Below are 25,184 nucleotides of genomic sequence, written 5' to 3'. Positions count from 1 at the left end.
CTTGGTGGTGTTTGTGGTTCGTGGATTAATTTCATAAAATCAAACAAATAAGCTGTTCTTTTCTTCTCTTAACTTGAATATCAGCATCCACAAAGTGTCAGGTTAATAAAATGAAGTCAAAGAGTCAAAGACCTCATGTCCAGGAGGCAGCAGCTTCATTTTCCAGTAAAATAAGCTTCAGAATACACTGCAAAACATGTCTGCATGCTTTCATTGAAGTGCCAGGTATAGAATGTTCTTTCCTAAGCCAAAACCTCTTAAGTGCATCACAGATAAGGTGGAACTCTATAAACATTTTAAATATACAACAGTCTACAGGAGGTCTCATGTGAGGGAAGTCTGTTCTTTATCAAAAATGTTCCGAGTGCCTTTCCTACAATGATTAAGAAATTTAAATAGTGAAAAAAAAAAAAAAATGGTGTACCTGCCAGCTATTTTCAGCAGAAGGTTGCACTTCTCCCATGATTAGAAACCTTCCCACTTCTAACTTCAGTTTATACATGGCCCATATAATAAACCTGTCCTAGTGACGTTTTTTAAAGAGAGCAAATCAGTCATCACTACTGTCCTACACCAGCCTGTGGCTTCTTATTTCTGGAAAAACAGGTTCCTCATTCTCCTGTTTGTTTTTTTTTTTTTCAGTCTATCCTTTTCCCTAAATGTCTTGATTTTAAAATTAATTTACTACCCTGGGTTCTGGTGCCTTGCATGTGTTTCTTTTTGGGTTTTGGTTCCACATCTCCCCATTTTAAATTACTTCTAGTTTTAAATAAACAAATAGGAAAAATACTTTGGTTCCTTTTAGATTTTCCTAACTGCTCTCAAGATAATTGCAGGGTTTCTATAATGCCCTTCTTTCGACAGGAAGAAAATTTGTACTCCTGTTTACCTACCAGTCTGTATTCAGCTGCAGCCTAAATCTGCTCTCACTAAAATCTCCTGAATGTCTCCAGTGAGCTTCAGGCTGCAGTGTTGCTCCTTCTATTCCAGTTTGTGAGGAAAGCAGTTCAGGGGAATCTGAGCACAGTTGGCCCTTGTCTGAGGAGCAGTTATGAGCAATCAAAAATGTGCATGACTGAGTGCTAGGGAAGACTAATTGTCCTGAATGGGATGATTAATGCTTAAATCTCATGGATATGGGAAACAGCTGCCACACCCTGCTGGGATTTTGTATTTTTAGTTGACGTAACAAGTGACTAATTTTTTAGACAATTCATTGACAAGACAGAATTCTAAAAGATTATTCACCTGACCTTTACATCCTGCACACAAAGGCTTTTGGATGTAGAATACATACATAAATCAAGGGAGTGTAGTAACAGATCATTCGGGGGGGGAGGATTGTTATGGTGATAAATATTTTGTTTCTGATACTCCAGAAACAAAAACCAACCACGTACTAAGAGAAAATGTTGCACACACACACAAACAAAGAGAGTTGCTGAGGTCATCAAGCACTTACAAATTAATGATGAACCAAGCACACATATCTATGGAAACCAAAATGCTTCAAAAGATGCACAACATTTGAGAGCTGAAGTACTGGTCCCACAGCTCAGAGCAGTGGGGTTCCTGGCAATATGGAACGACATCCTGAAAAACCAGGTTAATCTGTGCCAGTAGGTGAAGTTGCACAGATTTTCAAATGGACTTGAGAGATGATACTCACAACCAGAATAAAGTTTAACCAAATCTGGAGGATGCATTTGTAAAAATAGGGATGCTGAATTTCTAAATTTGATTCCTGTAACAGGCATCAGTACAGAAGTAGCAAAATCCATGTGCAGTGAGTTCACAGAACCTGGTAAATGTCAGTAATACTGCACAGGTGCAGCAGTTTATATGCATAGATCACATGTCCTGCACGTGTGCTGTGTATTTATGAGATAATTCCAATGACTCCATGGTGCAGGTCTGCAGTGGTACAGTAAGCAGCCTTTTGTCTGGGATTCCCTGCTGTCCTAAGGTGTGGGCAAAGCTGCACCACCTATGAAGCTCGACATCTAGAAATTCCAGGCAAAAATGGAATGTCCTTAAATTTGGCCTAAACAAATTACATTTTAATTACTTGAGAATTGTTAGAATAATCCAAAGGATTTTTTCATTGGGATTTTTGAATGCATAAATTTAGTAAGGCTGTATTTATAATAAAGACTGTAGAAGAACACACAGAAATGCCTGGAGCTTTAGAATATAAATATTACAGCTATAAACAAGATAAATAATGATTTGTGATAAGAACTATGCATTACATAATACAATTAATATATAGAAATTAATTATATTCCTCACGGGTTCATCTTTGCAGGATTGAATAACATGAGAAGAGTTGGTATGGCTGCTGCTTTTTGTTTATTCATGAGAATGGGGACAATATATGCTATTTTTCACAGAGTTTTTTGAATGTGGAATATTTTATAAGCATCAAAGTTTGCTAATACTCAAGGTGATACATTGGAAATCAGTGTTCACTGAGTTTGAGAGGGCCCAGAAAGCTCTTTAGTGAGCACTCAGATAAAACTGAACATAAAAGCCAGGAAAGTCCTGTCCTACAGTGTGCTGCCCTGGGAAATGATCGTGGATTGAAGTAGACTGGTTTGATGGTCACAGTCCTGAATACTCATGGAGGCATATGACTGGGGCAGGAGCTAAGCTGTGGCCATTACAGTCCCTTTTCAGGAAATAGCCTATTTTTAAGTTCTCTTTGGAGAGGATTTAAGCAATCCCTTACAACAGGAAATAAGCAGAACTTATAATGAAAAAAATAATTTAGGTGAATTTGTATACATGAAAAATAACTTCTGACTTGAAATAGAAAGACAAAACAACTCACAAAACAAAACTTGGAAAAATCATAATTGGCATTTGGTAATAAGACAAGTTGAAAATGTTGCTAGGATATTTCTGTTTTAATTTTAGCCCACTTGTCAAATCAATTTCACATCAAACACTTACAACTGAAGACATCCATGTAACACATTAGTTTCAGCAAAATCCTTCTTTTGGCTGGAGAATTTCAAGGGAAACTTTCTGTCTGAACCCCTGAAGACATGCTTAGCATGCATGTCCTATCTGTAAATCTCAGAGTGTTTAAACAAGTAGCTATTCCCAACTGACCTATAAGGCAGAGCAGATAAAAGCCATTTCTTTGACAGAGAACTGTAAGTAGCAAGGCTGTGGCACCAGGGAATTACCTAAGTGAAGCTGATTTTATTCCTCTCCTAAGGCAACTGAGCTTTATGCTTTACAAGGAGTTACTGTTACGATCCACTACAACAGGACAAGTATTTAGTTAGCTTACCTATGCCACAGAGAAGTTCTGGAGCCCAAAGAAAGTAGCTTAAGTAAAATTATCACACATGTAGAACAGGACTGTGCTGTACCACTCTAACTGCTTACCCATGGGTTCATAAAATCCCTGTACACAACTATATGTATGATTCTGTCATTCTAAGATTCTGTGTGCTCACTGGAGAGCTTGTGCTCCTGACAGCCACTCAAGGAAAATACAGACACTCAAGGAAAAGACACTCAGACACTCACAATGGTTACAAGTGTCCAGAGGCCATCTCAGCTCCTCACTGAGTAGCTGGTTTACAGGACACCCTTGATTTCAGCCTTTTGCCTGAAGAAGGGGGAGTTGACTGAAATGATTAAACTTCTACAGAGCCTCTGTAGGAAATTCCTGGGGATTAAACCTTTTTCCAATATACATCTTATTGTGTCCTTAAGCAAAAACTAGCTGACAATTAAATCCATGCTCAGGCACACAGAGTCTTTGTACTTTCCTAATACTGTGTTCTCCTTATTTCTGTTTTCCCAATACAGTCTTGAATTGCTCACATAAATTAGTCTTGGATGCTGCCCCATGTTTCCATCTCAGGTGTTAACACTTACTGGTTTGCACACGTAGCCTTGCTAAGGAGAGGAAGCAAGCCCTTCTAAGCCTAAGCCTTTGTCCTGTCCAGGCAAGCCTGCTTTACAGACAAGAGACACACAGTGCTACATGTGGGGCAGGCTTCAGAGGCCCTGCAGCAAGCTGGTCCTGGATGACTCTTGCTAAAAACCTTATCAAAACCCTGTGGGAATTCTCCTCAGCAGTAGGTGAAGAGAGGAAGTACCCAGCATCTGCAGAGCTTTCCTGTGCTGTGTGGGACAGATAGAGGAAAGCTTTCCCAAGTGTACAGCAGCAGGACTGAGCACCCACCATTCCCCTGGTCATCATAAGCATCATGGAGAAGTCACAGTGCCTGGCCACTGCAGGAGAGTTCCTCAGAAAGGGTTGGTGTAGCAGAACTACAAGATCTCAACTGTGTGCATTTTTGCAGGAGGGCGTTTTTATTTTGCAAAGATGTAAAGTCAGGTCTTGTTCAGAATGTATTGTTACATGATGATTTCTACAATGATGTCTACAGGTCGTTTTCTACATGTGTTTGCTATGGATGAAATATTAGTCACATGGAGAACACTAGTGCCCAGGGGATGCAGGGTACAGGCAGTGACCATAAGGTACAATTTGGCTGACTGAGTTGTGTCACTCTTTGGGCTGTGGTTGTAACAATAACTGCAGACCAGCCCTTCCCAAAGGGAAACAGTAGACTGGCATTACCGACAAAAGAAAAGGAGCTATGGTTGTAAATAGATTAATAAAGATAGTAGCAATAGTTATGAAATTTATGCTCAGAGTGACTTGTTAGATGTAAGACAGCAAACAAGAGAACAGATGATAAAACAATTTTAGCAAAGCTTTATAAATTCAAACCCTGGGGACTTCTTGTTTATAAGCAGCGTGACTGTAAGAGAATGAAAACATGCTTGCTGCAAAAGTCACGATCATGTACCACAGCCGGTCAGTTTATGCCAATCCAGTCATTTATACAGCTCAGCGGACCAGCTAGAGACTAAAGGTGAATGAAAATACACTGCCAGAGATTTGTTAGCTTCTTCTACCACTTTTCTTCCAAGAAAACCATTTGTGTCTTGGCTGAAAAAGGCATATTTTTATTTCTAACTCTAATGCTGTAGAGTTGTTTGCTTTATCAATATCCTCCTGCTTACTTGGTTACCTTAAGTAATAATGAAGATTCATTAGCAATATTTTTAGGTGTAGAAAGTGCTCTACAATCTAACAGTTTTAGCACTGATAATATATCTTTATTTTCAATAGATGATGTTGGTGTTAGCCGGGAGGGTCTATCCACAGAAACTGGAGAAGGAGAACAAGCATTTACTTTCATGTAAACACCAGCTTATACATTGTAAAAGATGAAGCATGGTGAAGGTTAGTCATCACTTCACTTTTTTCATCAATCATTTTTCCCTGTTTGCCATAGGAGTATCAGAATTACATGAGATAGATACATCCTTTTGTTACCTTTGGATTTATCTCCCTCTCTACTGTTCAAGATATTTCAAATTACCCTTTTATTGAATGTGAAGATTGCTTGTAATTCTGAGTTGCTTAAGGATGACAAAGGTGGGCAAGACACAGAAACATTTGTGGTGACTGAACACTATTCACCTTTCTTTCACAACATGATAATGTTCTCTGTGGTATCACCTTGCAAATGCTGACATTTCTGACAGCATGCATCCATCCACAGGTGAGCTGTGACAGAAACTGATGACAAATCCTTCAGTAAATGCCTACCTGGCACCTGGGGATCACACAAATGTAGGCTACAATGGAAGATACATTCTATTCTAATGAAATTGTTCCATAAAGTTCACTTTACCAAAAAAAAAAAAAAAAAAAAAAAAGTGAGATTGTCCCTTATTTCCAACTCAAAACAGGAGCTGAGGAGTCTTCATAGTTGGCTGTAGCTTTCAGCAACATTCAAATTCAATGGTCAAAACAGTAAAAATGTCTCCTGCTCTCACAGAGGCCTGTTGGATACCCCTGATGGACCTCTCACAGCCACAGGGATATTGGACTGTCTGTGCCACAGGAAAGCTGCTGGCAAGATGCTTCAGCTGGCCAGAATAAGAGATAAGGCAGCCGCACCACTGCTAATCTACCAGGAGGTAAATAAGGTATCTGACGAGAGATAAGGCATGGTGTCAAATTTACTTCTTCAAATCTAATTCTTCGTGGAGTTACTACTTCTTCACTGTGCTGCAGCTCATTGCTGTGGATGTTCCAGTTTGGTTCAAGCTCAATACCTCTTCAGGCACAGTGTATCAGCACAATGTAAATTATTAATTTCCTTTATTTAGGCCATTATTGATTTATGAGTATTAATTCAGAAAAGTGCTACGGGGTTTGCAGTTCACAAACAGTTCATAGCTGTCACATTGCACCATGACAGCTGCAATACAATAACAAATTTCTTTGAGCAAACGAGGTCAGTACTTGGATGCAGCCCTACCTGACAAAATCCACCATGGGAGTAAAGGATACTTTGCATCCTCTGGGCTTAACTGTGTTTCACACAAACCAGCTTTGATCAAGGGCTGCAGCTGCTTCCAGATGTAAATGTAATTGGGCCCTAGCAAAATACTAGGTTGTAGCACGTGTTAGCTCAAAGGGAGAGTGCAGGGAACACAGCAATATCGCTCCTGAGCCGACAGACAGGAAGCTCTGCCCCGCACTAGGCTGGGTGTCCTCCCAGGGCATGGAGAGGTGATGGCTCATCTCTGCCTTGCACCCTTAGCAGCTGCAGACAGGCTCTGACAGGCCCCAGGCACTGCTTGTACAGCCAGATCCACGCTCAGGGAGTGCTTGTCAGTTGATGCTCAGTCAAATCACAACTCTGCTTTTGTTCTCCCAGTAAGGCTCTATCCAGATCATACTATATTTTTCTTTTCCTCTGTACCTATGCTCCAGAAGGGGAAGAGCCAACAGTGACATTCTTTATTGCCTTAGCTTTATAACAGCTATGGGAATTTCTTTAATACTCATAAATAAGGTAAAAAATAAGGCATGATTTTAGTTTTAAATGGAGCCCTAGAAAGGCAGCTCACAGCCTCCAGGTGGCAAGTCTCAGAAACATCCACCGTGTCGTGCAAACAGTTCCCTCTCGTCTCTGCTTTCTCCTGCCATAATGCAAATCCCTTAGAAGATGGAAAGGTGTAATCACAGCATCTAGTGGGGATGTCAGGAAGGAAAGTGTTAAATGCTGAGGGTAAACATCTCCTGATTTGTTACCTAGTCAGCAGGGCAGAGAAGATCTCACAGATAAACCCAGCCTCGAAGCTTCTCCCCAGCTGAACTGGTTATTGCTCAGCGGCAGCTCTTACTCATCTGAATCTAGGTGGAGCTCCTTCCCTCCCTCCATCCCTCCCTCCCTCCCTCTCTGCTGTGTCTGTCCTGGCTGAAAAGCTTTTCCCCAACATCTGCCCAGGCGTTCTCAGGTGCCGGCAGCGCCTTTGCAGGAGCTCAGCGGCGGCAGGCATCGCTCCCCTGGCGCGGCCCAGCCCGAGGCAGAGAGGCCTTGTCCTGCCAGCACCTGCCCCGAGCCATGGTCAAGTACGGCCTGGACTACACGCGCTGCAGATGGATCCTGCCCCTGCTCCTGGGCATCGGGGTCATCTTCGGCATCATCGCGCTGGCGGGCTGGGGCTGGCTGGAGTCGCAGACCTTGCCCTACGTGCTGCAAGCGTCGCTGTGGCAGATCTGCAGGAGGGCTGACCAGGGCGGGGAATGGAGCTGCGAGTCCCTCATGGGCTACGGTAAGCGCCGACAGGGGTGGCGGGGAGCAGGCTCTGAAGCAGAGGGTCACATTCCCCAAGGTCACCTTCCTGCAGGTCTCCTAACTGCATCACCCAATACCTGGCATTTATGTATGAAGCCACGGGCAATAGGGACTGTCACCAAGTACACCGAGGCTTTTGACTAACCTGGTGAAGAAATAAAATCCCTTCAACACCCCGTGCAGAAAAAAAACCTAGAGGATTACATAATATGTAAAAACCCACACATGGTATGGTACCAGTGCAAAAAATAATACAGGATTTTTTTCTTCTCTCAGAAGAATCTGGTCCCACTAGACCAGAATCTCGATTCACAAGGAATCTGTTCTCACTAATCACTGCTTCTCAAAACTTAACGGCTCCCGGTGATCAAACATCCAAGCAACAAGCTGTGTGGGGAAGCCTGGCATTAGCCTGACAAGCACGTCTGAGTGCCAGAAACAGGGAGGTAAAAATGTAAGATGGCAGCAAGGTATTCCCAGGGAGTGTCAGGCTACAGAATGCTGCCCTGAAACTGCTCCGGTAGGTGGGTCGTGTGAAAGAGTCTCCTTGTGATTATGAAAGAAAGCTTTAAAAGATGAAAGGATTTCTTGTTCGTACAAAGTTTTGGTAAAGCATGCTATTAAACATGCTGACCTGGGTGCAGTCTTCAGCTTGAAAAGATATAAACCACAAGTGTGGGAGAATAGCTCAAGAGAAGGGTCACTCTGGATGTGCTCTGTTTCTTTTTTATTTTTTCCTTTTTTCTTTTCTTTCTGTATATTTGCTATTGGCCATGGTTTGAAACAATAGTGAATGAAGGGCTGTTAGCTTGAGCTGGAAAGGAAGTTCATGAGTTCTTAAAATTTATGCTCATTCAAATTACAAGGAAGAACCTCTTCTCTAGGGCTCAGAATCTCAGCTCTTCTTGTTAAAAATAAGAGTAAAAGCACTTGCTGAAGGAATCTCAGGGATCATTTATTACAGCACTTCAAAATTGTTCCTGAAGGTTTATTGTATGTCATGAAACTCTACCTACTATGCACAAAATTCAGCTGTAATGAGTTAATTGCAGCAGGCCTCTGTGAGAGTAGGGCTCCAGGCATGACCAGCTCCACTGAGCATCACCATCCAGCCCTTCTCTCAGGCATCACCTCTGTGGCTGGGAGTAAATCAAGCCAGCTAATGGTCCTCTGCTACGTGGCACTTGAGAGAAGGAGAAAGAACATGATGCTTAGTAGGGGACTTCTCAATCCTGAATTACCTCCTAAGTTTCCTGAAAAGTGAGCCCTCCTCTTGATCTCCCAAGTTGGGCCCTGGAGAATGCCAGCTTTAAATGGACAGGAAAGACCAAGATGCTTCACCTTGCTTCTCTTGATAACAGGAGAAATTTCTCACTTCTAGGACTTAGATAGGTGTTTGGCATTTCACTTCCTTCCTTATCGTGACTCACTCTGATAGCTTTAAATTCTGCAGCTGCATGCACAGTTTCCCTGGAAACTGGACAGCATCTACAGACAAAGCAGGGAGGTCATCCTCTGTGTGGACTGTCCTGCAATGTCTGGGGTTACCATGAATCACATCCACAGTAAGTCCAGCACTTTTTACACAAACATTGTGGACTTGGTTCACACATACAGGACATTATCCAGTGGGTACATTGGAGAATCCACTGACTCTTCTGAAAGCATTAGAAATGCTGTTTGTGAGCTGCATGACTGCATAATGCCCTCAATAGGCATGCATCTATCACTTGAACTCTTCAAGGTGATTAAATACTCAGGAAGCCTAAGCAAATCCTCAAAATCCTCCTGGACAAAATTTCCTGAATATGTCTGGCACAATGGAGTCACCTAGCCAGTGGGAGAATATGTGAAGGCTGTTTGTAAACAAGGTGTGGAAAGGCCAGGTAAGAGTGGGTTATGCTGCCAGGCTTCTGCCTTTGCCAGATTATGCCATTAAAATGCAGACCTTGCCCTTCAAGGGGGTGAGTTATCCCTGATCAAGAAGAGGACTGTAGACCTGACTGTTAACTCATGTCACTGTCCTGATTTTTTCCAGACCTTTCCCTTAGACCCCTTCTTGACAGAAGTGGGATGTGCTCAGATCCAATCCTGTTCTCCATTTTTCCACGCTCAGTGATGCGGGGTTGGGATTTTTCTTTTGTGACTCCCACCTTTTCTCGTGCAGGGCAGAGCTGGCTGATGTTGGTCTTGGATTTCACCCAAAAGACCAGGCCATGAGAGCATCTCATTTGTGAGCATGCAGGTCTTGTGTTGAGCCTGATTGTACCTGCCTTAGTGATGAAGCAGAGGCTTTTAGTAATTCTGGGATTAAATTTATCTTCTGTGCTCCAGAAAGGTCATGGAAAACAAGCACTCAGCATCATGTTCTGTGGGATGTGTAACTTTGTGCCAAGCTAAACACAGTGCTGGTTAAACAAAGTGTAATTACACGCCTTCCTGAGCACAGAGACAAGGAGGTGATGTAAACATAAAGGACAGAAATGTTTTACAGCATTCCTGAGATGAGATCTCTTTTCCCCCTCTGTTCCACAGTTTCCATCTTGTTTCTTCTGACCTTTACTCTCAGCTTCCCTGCCTAATCTGCTGCTGGCTGGGTAGCTTCTGAAATTTGGCCCTCTTGCAGAGGTGGTTTCACTGATAAACATTATATGTATGTGTACCCCAGCAGCTGCCAGCAAATATTGTCAACATGACTTGGACAGTGTAGTTATCTTAATCCACTACAGTCATCTTCATCCTATCATAATTAGATATAATTGCAACATCCTTGCAAGTTGTTAATTATAATGTGCAAATTCAAATCAAATTCTGCACGTGCAATGTTTATAATTCCCCTTGAATCTCGGCTGCTTGGAACAAGATATGTTTATACAGTTGAAAGGCAAAAACCCAGTGTCACTGAGGTTGATTATATTTGAACGGAAGAATGTTAAATATTTCATTGGCTGTATCAGTACAGTTCAGAGGTTTTGATTTTGATTTTTTTTTCTTTTTTTTTGAAAAGGCAGTGGAGTAACTTACCTTTTGTGAAAGCATCTGCTAACCTGTGGTCTCTTGCAAAGTTTATGAGCTCTGTGGAAAGTGAGAATATGAAGAGTTTATAGACTGTTATCTTTTCTAAGACTTCAGGTCCATCAAACATATGACACCCATGTAGACTTTATCAAAGACTGTTTCTTTTCAAGCTTATATAGTTCAAATAAATAGAACTTTCTAGGAAAAAATATCCAGTGCATTAGGACACTTACTCAAAATGCAGGAAATTTAGGATGAGGGGCTGAGACATTCATTGCTCTTGCTCTTCATTGTTCTTGCACTTGAAAAAACAAAGGGCTCAATCTGATGACATGCTTGAACACATACAAAGAGAAATTAAGACTTTTTGGATAGATAATGAGCAATATGGAATGTACCTCTGTGGGACATGGCTGAGCTTACAAAGAAGATGTACAGGTTAAACCCCATAAATGCTGGCACAGCACTCCTTTGTTTTTCTTGTTCGTTGGCTATATAACCTGTCTTGAACAAGGTGTGTCTTGCAGACCTGAGACATTTCTTCAGAATGTAATTTATTCCGCTGCAGGCTTTGAAGATGTTTAAACGTGTAGGTAAATACATAATAAAGATAAATAATATGGGGGGAAATAACAGATTTTGTTAGTCTGAATGTGATGCACAAAGGTTGAAAAACTAGTGACTACACTTGTCCTTTCTTATCTTCCATCCAGCCTTGCAGTTCTTCCATTTGCAGATGCTGCCATCAAAACAACTGAAATTTTAAAGTGCATGTTGATGAGATCATCTTATTTGCATAGTGCAAACAGAGATCTTGGGGAAAAAAATCAGGAAAAGGCATTTCCATATGGCAAGTGAAATGCACATCTTCAGTTATTTTCACATTGTAATATATGTTTTATTATTATAAGAAGCTATTATAGGTTTTTCCTGGGATGTGTGGAGGGATTTGTGGCTGTGGAGATTAGTGGAGGAATGAATGATTTTGCCTTCTGGAAGGGACCCCTTTATGCAGCTTGTCTTCCAGGCAAAAAATGGGCAACTATGTTCTAGATATCCAGTTTTATTTTGATCTATGAATAAGAATGCAATACTACAAGATAAGAAGGCTAGTATAGTATGATTATAATGAACAAAATCTACTTCAAATATGACAGCAGATAAGTATGGCTACAGGATAAGTGAAAGAAGGAAATATTGCAAAAGTAATATCCTTTTGAGAAAATAAATATTCTGCATCCCCATTGATGAGTAGATTTCCCCCCCCCATTTTGCCTGTACCAGGCTTTTGTTTCCAGGGAATCTTTTGCTGCAGTGAAGCACCATTTATTATCCTGGAGGAAGAACAAAATGGAAATCACTTACTAAAAATACCCAAGTAGTCATACAACAGCAAGGTTACATGGTGTAGTTGGGATCAGTTTCCAAAGTCTCTCTCTTGGCACCTACCAGTGGCCTTGCACTGCTGGCCACACAGCTCTCCCTCTGGAAAATGACCTCCATCAGAGCAGTGGCTCATTACACCTGGGGCACAGGACAGACCAGGCACCAAGTTTTGCCACTGCCACACTACCTGTGTAAAACTGTTTTTCCTTCCCCCACATTCCCATCACATCCGACAGCCAGCACCTAATACCAGCATGGGGAAACCCTTACTTGCCCCAAGATAAAGCAAGCACCCTGAGCAGGGTGACATGGGGATATTTTCAGAGGGACAGGATGGGGTACAGCAGATGGAGGACAAACAAGATGTCCCAGTGTCTCTCTGGCATCTGAAGGTGTCTGTACATCAAAACAGAAATGAAGGAAACAAGTAACAGTGCTTTTGAAGTAGGGACCAGCTCAAGTCACTGAGCCTTTATTGCAGATTTTTCCTGAAGTCAAGGTTCTGCACTTAACAGCTTTCAGAGTTTGGTAACATCCAAGTAGTTTTGTGAAAGTGTCTTTGCAGCTGGGAAAGAGGCTGGGGAGGTTTCTGAGCTGATCAAGGAAGCCTGTGGGAGAGCCCAGGATGGAGCCCAGCTCTGTTCTGTGCATGGCCTGGATTAAAGGGCAAACCTCTATTCCTTTGGCATAGGGTGAAATGAAAACAAAAGGCTGCTGCTGTTCCTGCTGTATTGTAGCATAAAATAGTTATATTTATATATAGTGGTTGTCTGTAGTTTTAATGACAGTGTGTAGAGAAGCATATGATTTCCTAAGGCATCATTCTCCTTAAAGTATAATGTTCCCTGGGATTTCCCAGTCAGAAATGAGATTACAAGATTAGTTACTGAATAATGTAGAATACTCAATAATTATTCAAAGCTTAGAATGACAAAAAATACATTTTTAAACATATAGCTAATGAAAAAATCACAACAGTGTTTGTAAGGAATGATGCAAAAAGGAAGGAAAACATTTGATTTTTCTCCAGCTTGTAGAAGACACTCCACTGTTTCTAAACAGGTATAAGAGAAGGGAATCAAGGCCAGAGCATTTAACTACCATGGAAATTTTTATTCCTTATCTGCAATTTCTTGTGTGCTTTCCCTGGTAGTTTAAGAGTTTGTACTTTTATAGTTTCAGTGACAGATTCATTTAATCAGATTCTTTTCTAAATAATAGTAATGCTCTTGAGCAATTAACGCTCCAGAGAGCAATTGAACGTGTAATCCCACTGTTTATTATCCAGCCTTCCCTTAATAATTACAGTTAGATTATGTGGAAAAATAGCAGTCATGTGGAACATTCTCATCTGCCCATCAGGACATATGAACTGCTGGTGCTGAGGACTTTGAGAAGATCCTCAACACTTTGCATTTTCAGGCCCTTAAGTCCTGAAGAGAGGATTCCATTCCCTTACATAGGAGGCATCTCTGCTGACAGCATATGGAAACTTGTGGCCAAACTCTCAATCCTCTTCACCTCATCTGTTCCTCTAGTTTATTGACGTAATCTAATACAGCATTTCCATAAGAACATCTCCAGGTCTGAGCAGTGATAAGGGCTGCAAGATGCATTTCAAATTCCAGGGTAGGTTTAAACATATTACTTAAGTGAGAAAGTGTTAAACAGCAAAAGAAACTAAACTCTCAGAACATTCTTTCACATTTCTGTATCAGTTTTTGCTGGCAGCTTGTGCTGTTCTGAGACACCTCAAACACACTGATTCAATGAGCATTGTAATGCCGTGTTTCTTCTTTGTCAAGTACCATTACAAAATAACTCATTGCTCAAAAATTCCCAGGAACTCAAAGTAGCTTGTGGAGTGCTGACACTAGCCTGTGTTCCAGACGTATCTGGCTTCCTTCTACTAGTACTAAATTATACTTCACTTCAGTCCTGCTGAATTACTAATCTGAAACTGAATACATCTAATGTCACCTACTGTGCTGACATATGCATGCTGTGCCCAAATCAGGCCCCAGAAAAATAGGAAGTCTCTGTGCAGTTCATTTAACAACCTCATCAGCAGTAAGCAGCAAGGGACAAAGATTTTCAGGATGCATTGAAAAGCTGTTTCACTAACAAGAAGAGTAAATAAATTCAATATATTTTTATGAGTACAGAGCATGACTTCTGCTTATATTCTGAGGGTTTTATTTTGCAAATAGTAAAATTTTGCTTCTATCAGAAAATCAGATCCAGGTTCACAGCTGCTGTCTGTTAGTGGGAAATTCCCTGGCGCTAAAGGTGATTTTCATCAAGGTTTCAGAACAAAGTTTGCTCACAGCATGAAAACTGCAGATCAAGAGTGACAATAATTCTTGGTGCACATGGAAATAAGATGTAAATTCAGTGTTCATTAGTCCCAAATGACTTTGGGAATGTAAAACTTAAAAAGAACTTTTTTTAAAAGGTTCCACTCTACTGTTTTGGTTAAAAGACCTAGTTCAGAGCCTGTATTATCATGGAAATCGATGCTGTTTAATTCACATTAAATATTTCAACCCACTCAGTGGCAATTAGGGATCAGGTACATCTTGCTAGTCTCATTAACTGAGCTTATGTAAATGAACCGATTAATCAATACCTTACCTATTTTATTTACCTGACCCTCCCAAACCCCATGTACACATCCAAGTATAAGTAATCCTGCTTTAATTTAAAATAAATAGGAAAAAAAATAGGAGGAAAAAAAATGTTATAGCAGTATGAGGCTGAGCTTTAATCCTGAGATTTTCCCAGTGTGTGCAGCTACTTCTGAAGAGAATGTGTGATAGGGGTACTCCCTGACTCTCTCGTGAGCAAACCTTTCATTTTGAGGCACTGTGTGTGCATTATATTTAATTTCTAACTTACTCCCGTGGTGCTCCCTTTGATGATGGCTCTACCCCTTCTGCCCCTTCTGCTTTCCCAGCACTAAGCAAGCATCAGGGAGCAGCCCTCATTAATGCAGGATTTGCAGAAGCCAGCTTCTAAGTCAAGCCTGTACACGCCTGAGCTTATGATGAGATGAATTTGAACCACTCCCTCAAGACGTAGCTGCTCCTCCCCTCAAATTCAACTCAGAATAGCTTCTAAGTTTAATTGCTTGCCTCGGTAAGAAAGGAGGGTTGCAGATTACATAAAGGTTTTGCCTGTGTTTGTTTGTGGGTGAAGTCAAGGGTGAGGAATTAATAGGTTTTTCCTTTAAAGGAGTTAAAGCCCAGCAAGCCACACTGAGCTATCATTTTAGCATACAGCTATGGACAGAACACTGCCTTCTGCTAATGTATACTGGGTTTTATTGATAGGAGAACTACTCATAAAGGTTCTTTTCCTTAGTGTTGTCATCTAAAATCATTATTATGGGGTAATTGTCCTCATGTCCTAATCCTTTCTCATTTATATGGGACCTGTTACTAATCCTTGAGAAACTCTGGCCATGACATTATCCTAATGTGAACCTAAATAGGTCATTCTCTGTTTCCATGGTTGTCTTTTAAGTAGTGGCAAGATAAAAGCTGGTTCTGGCTTACACAAAAATGACCTTCATGAGATAGTACTCTGTTATTAAATGAGAAATCCATATTAACAACCAATGAATTCTAATAAAGTAATGCTAGGGGGAAAAGAACAGAGTTACCAAAGAGGATGTCATACAGAAAGACTAAAAATTCTGTATTCCACTGCAAACGGTATAAATTTCAACCCAAAAAATCCAAAGAAAAACCTCCAGTATTGACTACCTATATGAAAGATATACAGAGAATGAAGTTCTCTGAACAAAGATCCAGATGCAATGAAGACAGAAACTCAGAAAATAGTACATCTGTAATGATACCTTTGATATTATTTTCCTCATTTTATTCTGTTCATAAATTATCCATGACTAATATGTGATCTTTTTCTCAGTTGTACAAACTTCCTTTGAAATCATTTTCAGTCAATGGCTTTCAGTCTGCACATGCAGTTTATTCAAAAGAAGCTGCTTTTGGTAGTTTCTGATTTATCTTGGCTGTATACAAACACATGCACACTGGTATTTCAATGCCAGCTCACGTGACCAGCAAACAATTGCAGAGCTTATAGTGTGCATTTGTTTCCAGAAAGAGCACAGAAATTCCCCACAGCTGGCATGTTACAGAGTCAGTATTTCCAGAAGACAGGATTTTGCACTGTGTCCTGTTGTACAGGTAACACAGGAAATCCAGAGTCCTGATGATAGTGGTGTGCATGTACCCCAGCAGCTTGTAACCCTTTGGTTGGTAGAGATGTGGGTTAATGGGTTTGATGGACCACCGTAAGAGTCATGCTAAGAGAACATGGGTTCTGCTGCAAACACGTGCACTTGCACATGGAAACTTTCTTGAGGAGAGCAAGCCAAAGGGATATGGGTAAAACCTGGCCAAAGCAGTTCCTTTTCAAAGTGAAGCATATGCTCTGCCGTGCTCGCCACACCCTGACAAAGAACGCCAGGTTGAGAAACTCAAGTGAGTTCAGCTTTGTTTCCAAAATAATACTCTTTCCCTTTAATCAGAGGGATGTTAAACAGGTTGAGCTCTGCAAACTCAGCCTAGAAATATCCTCATTACGTACAACACAGAGATGAATCGCTACCACTGCAGATTTTAGTTCTCCTAAGAGTTGCTTTGCAAGACTGCAGCTAGAACTGCAGGGTTTATGTTTCTTTCCCTCAGTGTTATGAAGGATAACAAAGCAAAATGTCTGTTACATTTTCTTTCACCCCTCCCTGGTTCTTGTGAATTAAAGCTACCCTTTCTCAAATCGCTAAACAATTCACTGCAGTGTGAAAATGATCAGTCAGCAAAAACCTCTAGAAAATTGTTGGTGTCTTTGAGCTGACAATAAATACTTGTTTTTCTTTCCAGTGCTAGTTGTGTATTTAGCTTCAAGCCAAGAGGAAAATTTGGAGAAGTATGTTCTTATTGATCATACAAGGAGCGGTACTTCTGAACTCTCTGGGGTTGCTTTCAGAAAATGTCACCCAAGGAGAGACTCAGCAGTTTATGTGGTGTGGGAGTACCAGATCAAGAAAAACATGAGAATGTTATTGTGAGTGTTTTCCCATGTTTTGAAACACATACACCAGGAACTTGGGCGTTTGTATTTGTCATGGAGGAAGTAAAGGTTATATGCTATTTTCAAGACACAACAGCCCTTTTTTTGAAGCATGGAGCTTTTGGAGCATGAAGATGACAGGCTAAGGAAATACTAGCTTAGGTGGTTCAAAGTTTTGGCTCAACTTACTGCTGAGCAAGAAAGTTTGTTTATTTTTTGTGCGAAGCACCGACAGTGTTTACACTTTCATAAACTGTAAAATGTGTGAGGGAGTAAAATCAGGAAGGCAGGAAACTGGAGATATTCTTAGTCCTGGATGTCTAATTAAGTCCATCAGCTTCCCTATGGCTGCAGCGAGATACAGGATAATCAGAATGCGTTTATATGGTGCAATACAAGAGGTAGTCATGCTGCCTCCAAACTGAGTTAGCTTTAATAGCAGAGTAATAAATCTGTGTTATTATTGAATTCTGTCTCAGCTAATTATGTAGCGCATAAGATATCATGAGTTCTGTCCTGGCATGGAGGCCTCTTTCTGGTCTCTAAATTAACTCAGGGGTCTTCTCACAAAGCAGGGAGTTACAGAAGTCAGGCACTTATTTTCATTTTTCAGTGGTCACATATTACTGTATTCACTTTGGACAGCCCAGACTCCCACAAATCACTGCTGATTGACATACAAAGAAAGCTCTGTTATCACAAGCACTGTCCTTACTCACTTGAGACAGGTGTGAGAACATGGGTTCCTCTTGCCTGTTTGGGATAGCAATGTCTTGGTTTAGACCAAATTGCTCATAAAATTGCCAGTTAGAAGGAGTTTTGTAGAGTGGCTGGTGTGTAGCTGTCCACAAAGCCTTTCATAGTGTTCACTGGTGTTCTTTCAGCTGATGGAGGAACTGCAAAAGGGAGAAATGGTACTGGCACCAAAGCATTACAGGATGATGCTGGTATTCAAGGACACTTTTATATAAACACGTTTCTTTTCTCACAAGCCCATTTTAACTCTTAAACAGCCAAAAGATCACCACCATTTTTGGGGCTGAGAAAATAGATCTCAAAAACTGCTGAATATTTTTACAAACTCAGTTTGATATCCTGTAACCTGCTGCTCCCTCTGTTTCGATTTTTGATTTGGTGACAGGTGGACTGGGCCCTTTCAGGTTATAACTGCCCTCACTTTACAGCCAAGAATACACTGAACTGGTGTTGTACCTGTGAGGATTCTTTGGCCTGGAATTCACATTTTTAAGAAGAAGTTTGCAGATAGAACGATTTATTTATATTTTTACTCAATATTAAAGACAAAAAACCTCACAACATTGAGAGATTGGAAAATATTAGGGACTAAATTAGCCACTTGCTTGTCAGTGTATTTTGACCAATTTAATTCTTCTAATTCTGACATTTTTAAGAAATTTTAAGTCTTGGTCTATTTGTAAAGAACTAAACTACTCTAGTACTCCTGGCTGGCACAAGATAAAATAAGCATCTCAAATATAGAAACAGTTGCAATTATTGCTGCACAAAGCCTTTGTTACCTTTTACTCTAGAAAGGTAAGATGATTACACACTGTGGTCTTAGAGTACTGATAGCTGCTGCTTTTTGCAAAGGGCAGATGAACTAAGAATAGTTTTCTTCAAAAAACCCTGTGGAGACTCACTCTTCATATGCTCTCCTGCCTTGGAGCTGTGTGCTGTTTTTCTTCCAATGTTGAAGGGGTTTTTTTTCTCTTTTGTAGAACTGAGAGCCACAAAACTGGCTGTTAGGTGATTGAGCAATGCCTCCAAATGGTGTAAGCATCCTGCAACAAGCATGTCTCTTCTTGCCACATAACCAGTACCCCGCGGGCTGGGCATGTGCCCAATCTGCTTCCATACAGTCACAGCATTTGGAACACTGCTTCAGGAAAAACACCTGGCTGAGCCTGGCGGGGGAGGGAGCTGCTGGCATGGGCAAGGTGCCACCCCACATGTCTGCAGCCACCAGGCACAGCTCCCTAAGCCCCCAGCCCAGGTGCTGCTCCCACCCCAGGGCTTGGTGCTCTACCATCAGCTGCTCTTGAGAAGCAAGGCTGAGCTTTGGCAGCAGGGGAGGTGGAACCCCAGGACTCCTGGGGTCTCAACCTGCTGGCAGGCAGCTGTGCTCTGATTCTGCTCCTTTGCCTGGGAGTTTTGTATCTAACCACAAGCAATTGTGCACCTAAGGAAAAACATCACCTCTAGATGTTCTTGTCGTTTCACCTTTTTGCCAGAAGTATCCAGAACTCTTGTATCCAAGAGCAGTAAGGTCACCATTGCTGAGAAGCATCTCTTATGGCCAGGTGCCCCTTTTTTTTGTTGTTTTAAAGGGGTAACAGAGAGACTGGGAATAGGAGCACCTTCAATGGGGTATATTGAGCAGTATAAGAAATTCTTCTTCTGACTGTTTCTTCTGATACTCTGCCTGAGGTGCTGTCCTCCCTCCTGTGTCTCCACAGTGCACACTCTGCCTCTGAGCCTTCTGTGAACTCCTAGAAAGAAGAGTTTGAGCTAAAACACTGGGCTAGAAAATGAGATGTAAGAGCACAATTGCTGTCCCTTTCAGTCTTCTCAGGCAGCTGCTTGTTTACTGGGAAAACGAGCTCTACAAGCAGACAGAAACTTGTGGAATAAGAAAGAGAATGGAGATGAAATAAAACTGAAGATATAGTGTGATAGCTAGAACAGAGCAGGAATCATAAAGCAGGAAGAATGCTGAAAAGCAAACAAAAGGGAAATTGGTTTTGATGGACTGAGGGGTAGAAAAGGATAGCTGGAAAATCCTGATCCATTTTTCTTGCCTAATAGTAGTGGTGGTGTGGGCCCTGGGGAAAGACAGATCGAACACCAAGCTGTCACTCACTGAGGAGAGGTTGTGTGCTTTCATGCTTACCTGACTCTGGTCAAGGGAAAGACAGGACACTTTGCATTTTATTACTTCCATGCTTAAAGCAAACAAATTGATAGGTTACTTACTCAGTTTCAGAGGGAACTTTTACTGAACAGCATGCACTGCATTTAAGTTGAATTGTAATTATTGTCAGGGTTGTTTGGGCTGTGATAATTTTTTGGCACTGCTGTTGCATATATTTGGTTAGAAGCCAACACTTGACAAAGACATAGTGGCTTAGATGAGGGGATGAAGTCTGTAGATGCCTAGCAGACTTTAACTGCTTACTCAGTTTAATACAGAATGGGTCAAAGTGGCTTTTTTGTGGCTTTAAAATGGGTCAAAGTGGCTTTTTTACATCCAGAAAAATTTGATCTCTTTGAGCAGTAGTTGCTCCTCAAGTCTTGAAATATTAAATAATTTTTTCTAGTTGTTAAGCCAATGCAATATGCTTTGCTTTAACATGTTATAACATAAAAATTTATAATTTGAAAATTAAAAAAAAAATATCCAGAACAAGCTTTTTGAATTGCAGTGGTTCTAAACTTGGACTAAAACCAGAGATCCAATTTCCCTACAAAACAGATTCCAAATCCTTACCTCCATTTAGGACACAGAGCTAAACTAAGGCTGAAAGCCAGAAATCGCTGAATTCTGACATTTATGGGCTATTTCCATGCCTTTAAGTTTGCCAGATTGGTGGTGCTTTTAAAAACACTTTGTTTCTAAGGAAGATTTTATTAGTTCCAGGGACAGTTTAATTCTTCTTGTCTGGAAAAGAAAGCTGGTTTTATGGCATCTGCTGAGGTAATATTTGCTATTGAAGGACAGTGTCCAGTTTTACATCTTCAAAGCTATTTGTCTCTTAATTCTTAATTGTTAAAACTAAACAGTAAGCTCTCACCCAAGCCCCCATTTCATTCTGCATGAGAAGACCAATCTGGAATTTTATGCATTCTGCACTTAGTGCATGATTTCTTGTAGAACTGAAATGCACACCTACAAGAGGAGACAAACCACCCATGCTTTCTTTCTTGGGAGATGATCCTCTTTTCACAAGTTTTAAAATTAACCTTTACTTACTAACCAGAGAAAACCAGCCTTTGTTTTTGTTCCTTTCTAATGTATCTTCCTTCTGATTTCAGCCTGGGGAAGAGCCGCTGCTGCCACGTACCTGGTTGGCTTTCTGCTTCTAGTCATCTGTTTTGCACTGGCCATCATAGCATTTGCCATCGACACACTTCGGTTCAACTTCATCCGTGGGATCGGAGGCTTGCTTTTTGTGGCTGGTAAGGCAGCATGTGGAGTCAAGTTTAGCTTGTGCAGAAATATCCATACCAGAACTGATATTTTCTTCAGGTGATCCTTAACCCAAGTCTCTGCCTGTGTGCAGTTGAGCTCTCTATGAAAAATCAAAGTCTATCATGGCACTGGATCGATTTTCAGATCCTCCAAAACATGGATGGGTTTAGCTACAGGGATTATGGAGAACGGCAGTGGTGCTGGGTGTTAAACATTTTTTTTGTTTTCTCCTGTTTCTTCAGCTGTGTTCTCCATCATGGGCCTGGTCATTTACCCAGTAAAGTTCTCATCTGAAATTGAGATGACAGGAATCAATATGTTCAGCTGGGCCTACGGCTTTGGCTGGACCACCGCCATTATGGAAATATGCTTGGGATTCTTCTTTTGCTGCCTTCCTAACTATGAAGATCAGATCCTGGGTAATGTCAAGCCCACATATTTTTACTCTTCCCCATAAGCACCAGGAAAAATGTGTCCACATTCCAGAGATACCTGACAGACTAGCTATGTTTTTCAGAATATTGTCATCAGATGTTAGTAGAAAAGGCTGGAAACTTTTCTAATGTGTGTAGAAATATGGCACTGGCATCTGCAGTAAAGTTATCTACTCTATTTTGGACCTTCATGTCTGATGTGGGTTGGTCAGATAAAGCATAAATGTTAAAACCCCTTGGTTCTCCTCATTCATTCCCATGAGTGGAGTTTATGTGGATTCCATTGCATTTTAAATACATTCACAATTGTAATTAAATTCAGAAAAACTTATTAAACTGACAATAAACAAAACAAAGTGTATCATCCTCCTGAAGGAAAGAAACTCAGAAAAATTCCATTTTGTATCATCTTTAACCTGAAGATTTTGCACAATTTTCAAAAAGTCAAAAACATTTACCCACTGACTGCCAAAGTAGTAAATTAGTCAGCTAGCACTTCATAGCTTTGCTTCTATTTTTCATTCATTCACTTAAGCCAGAGATAAGGACAGAGTAAAGAAGGGATTAAAGCTCCCTACCAGAGCCAGCATCTTGACTTATCCTCATTCATGTGGAATGTATTTATTTCTAAATATTTGCAAGAATGAGCAAGGACCACCAGTAAAGCCTTAAGAATCCTGGTGTGCCATTGCTGGTGCCAGTTCAGAGTGGGCAGAGGCAGAAGGGATTTCAAGCCACCCCTGCAACCTGCAGACCTGGTTTGATAAAGCTCCTGGTGTGGCTTTCTTCTTGGGTGTCTTGACATTTTTTTTCTGCTGTATCAAAACCTATGACTTTAAAATGCTCTGCTCTACTGGCCCAACTTTTTTATCCAGTGTAGAAAGGTCAAATATAATGTCCCTGCACCTCAGGAGTTGAGCTGGAGCAGTGTGAGTGTAAGTATCATACAGTATCATACTAAGGCTCCTTTTTTGTTCATGTGCTGTTCTTAAGTATTTTAAAAGTAAAAAGTGTAGACTTTCTTATGCATAAATACCCCTTACCAACTCATTCTAAAGCTCTCACAGAGAAAATCACATCATAAAGCATCTTCCAGCATCCTATACTCCACAGTGCCTCAAGCCTCAATATACTGCAAGCAATGAAGTATACTCAAGACTCTGCTGGTTTCTGCCTTGTTAAACCTAACTTTATAACATTCAATTAATTCTCTTAAGTGAAAAAAAAGGATAATATGTGATGTGGAAAAGGAGTCTCATCTAGATCCTTAACTACTGAGGTTTATTACATCTGCAATTGTAACACATCTGCAATTTTGTAATTTTGTGTACTATGAAAAGCCCTGCCGAGTGTTCTTTGTTTCAACAAATTAGAGGTGGAAAATTTTTCAGTTAAAAATTTTGGTAGATAAAATTAATAAAGACACAGGGCTTCACCTGGGTTGTTTGGAGTTTTTTGTTTGGTTGGTTGGTTGGTTGGTTGGTTGGGTTTTTTTTAAGCAGTTAACTCCATTCACTTTTATAGAGTGTCTCCTAACCTTGATCAATAAGATTGAGAGATGGGTAGATTATAAACAATGGGAGAGTATATGCAACAAGGAATAATTAGGCAAGAACATGTAAATACTCTTTAAAAATATTTCCTAGCTGGAAGAAAATCAAAGTGAAATACAGTCGAGAACACAACTTTTATAAAATGACTTGTAATTCTTTGTGTAATATTATCCATTCAGGAGAAAAAACTTATAATAAATATTTTCATTATGCTTATTACACCTAATAAAAGATGGTATCTATGTATTATTTCAAAAATTAGTCTTAACTTTTGTTCCCTACTGAGAGTGGGGAACTGTGGAAGCCCCCAAAGCCTCCTCTTCTCAGGCACCACCTGGGAGTACCTGAGCGTGCTGGCTGAAATTTGACATCCAGCATCACAACTACAGCTTGTATTATTCTTCAGTCCTACGCTGGCAGTCTCCCAAGGCCTTGTTCACAAGCACATGAGAATAGTGGACACTTGTGCACCGCTCTGTTTGCTTATGGGCTCATGGAGTTGAGTGCCTACACACGTGATTCTGTGCCATGATGTGCTACAGCTCCTTTTGGCACGGATGGTAATGCACTCGTGTTCACCAAATAGGAAACCAGCACAGTCCTGCTCAGTGCTTTTGCTCCACCAGATGTGGCAACCCCCTGAGGAAGCTAAAGAGAACTTAAGCAACCACTGTTTGTGTTTACAGTTTCTTTTGCATTAGCTGGACACAGGCAAAATGCCTGGAGGTGGTTAAAGGTGCACAAAACAAGGTTTAGGAGTGTGACTCCAACCTTGATGAGACAGCAGAGCATAATTAAAAAGCAAAGAAAATCTCTGACAATCATCCCCCTTCCTCTCTCCTCTCCCTTGCTGATCTTGACAGTTTCATCATCTCCTCTCTTCCCTTTTCCTCCTCCTCCTCCTCCTCCTCCCTAAAGGTGTGTGAGCAGTGACAGGGCTGGTGACTCTGCAGGACACAGCCCCAGTCCCCATTTCTTACTGCCACTTTGCATTCCTGGGAGAGAGCAGGAATGAAGCAACTTGCCAACCCCAGCACAGCATCAGGGACTGTAGCCTGATTCCCTGCCCCAGGCCCTGACTGGAAAGGCTTTCCCTTAAAGAATAAGATGCATGGGTGGGTGGGTATCCAACAAGCAGAAGTATCACAGGTATTAGTAGTCAAATGAAATCCTGCCTTTAGGGTAGCTTGCTTGCAGTCACGCCAAGCCAGTTCAACACAGATTCCTAGAAAAGCACATCCTAAACCCAGCAGCAGAAAAACAGTGAGAAGGATAAAACTGTTTTACAGATGCCGGTGTTGTTTCCTATGCCTTCTGCAACAAGAGTGCATGGCAAAAACAGCACACAAAATATAATTGGTTCTGACAGAAATGAAGCTGAATCCAGAAGCCAACAATGTCCCTCAGTTTAGATTATTAACTAACTATCAACTGCTAGATTTTGAACTAAATTGTTAAATTAGTCTACAATTTAAGGTCTAGTGCAGTGTTAACTAAGCAAATTGTTAGATTGATTTGAGCTAAGTCACAATCAGAAAGCTTGGATTTTCAAGCAAAGGAGAAGTTAGAGGAAGAGAAGACATCTCCTTAGTTCTTCACCTCTGTTAGCCAGGCTTCTCAATCCAAGTCTTGTCTGTAAGAGAAAAGGACACTGAAACACTAAAAGCAGCACAATAAAGGACTTAAAGTTTCATTGTGCCCAACGGCAATGATAAAGAAAGAGCAGGGAAGAACAGATGTCTGAAGCTTTTGGGAACATTGGGTCTGATACAACAACAGAAATAAAGAT

At 40.9% G+C, this 25,184-nt stretch overlaps 1 protein-coding gene across 1 annotated transcript; it reads left to right on the top strand.

Moving 5' to 3' along the window:
- Positions 1–7,303: 7,303 nt before the first annotated feature.
- LOC132325024 (p53 apoptosis effector related to PMP-22-like) lies at positions 7,304–23,277 on the top strand. The gene is made up of 3 exons (XM_059841810.1): positions 7,304–7,671; positions 21,252–21,395; positions 21,651–23,277. The coding sequence occupies exons 1-3, from the start codon at positions 7,461–7,463 to the stop codon at positions 21,863–21,865; spliced, it is 570 nt and encodes a 189-aa protein (XP_059697793.1). The 5' UTR covers positions 7,304–7,460; the 3' UTR covers positions 21,866–23,277.
- The last annotated feature ends 1,907 nt before the right edge of the window (positions 23,278–25,184 follow it).

This window comes from Haemorhous mexicanus, chromosome 3, assembly GCF_027477595.1.
Source record: "Haemorhous mexicanus isolate bHaeMex1 chromosome 3, bHaeMex1.pri, whole genome shotgun sequence".
Classification (NCBI taxonomy): domain Eukaryota; kingdom Metazoa; phylum Chordata; class Aves; order Passeriformes; family Fringillidae; genus Haemorhous; species Haemorhous mexicanus.
Note: the sequence above shows the minus strand (reverse complement) of the source record. Positions and strands in the feature narration are given on the sequence as shown.

Excerpts from the sequence above, each read along its gene's own strand:
- LOC132325024 (XM_059841810.1), top strand. The coding sequence starts at position 7,461 with ATGGTCAAGTACGGCCTGGACTACACGCGCTGCAGATGGATCCTGCCC. Across the intron at positions 7,672-21,251 it reads CGAGTCCCTCATGGGCTACG|CCTGGGGAAGAGCCGCTGCT; the intron begins GTAAGCGCCGAC and ends TTCTGATTTCAG. Across the intron at positions 21,396-21,650 it reads AGGCTTGCTTTTTGTGGCTG|CTGTGTTCTCCATCATGGGC; the intron begins GTAAGGCAGCAT and ends CTGTTTCTTCAG.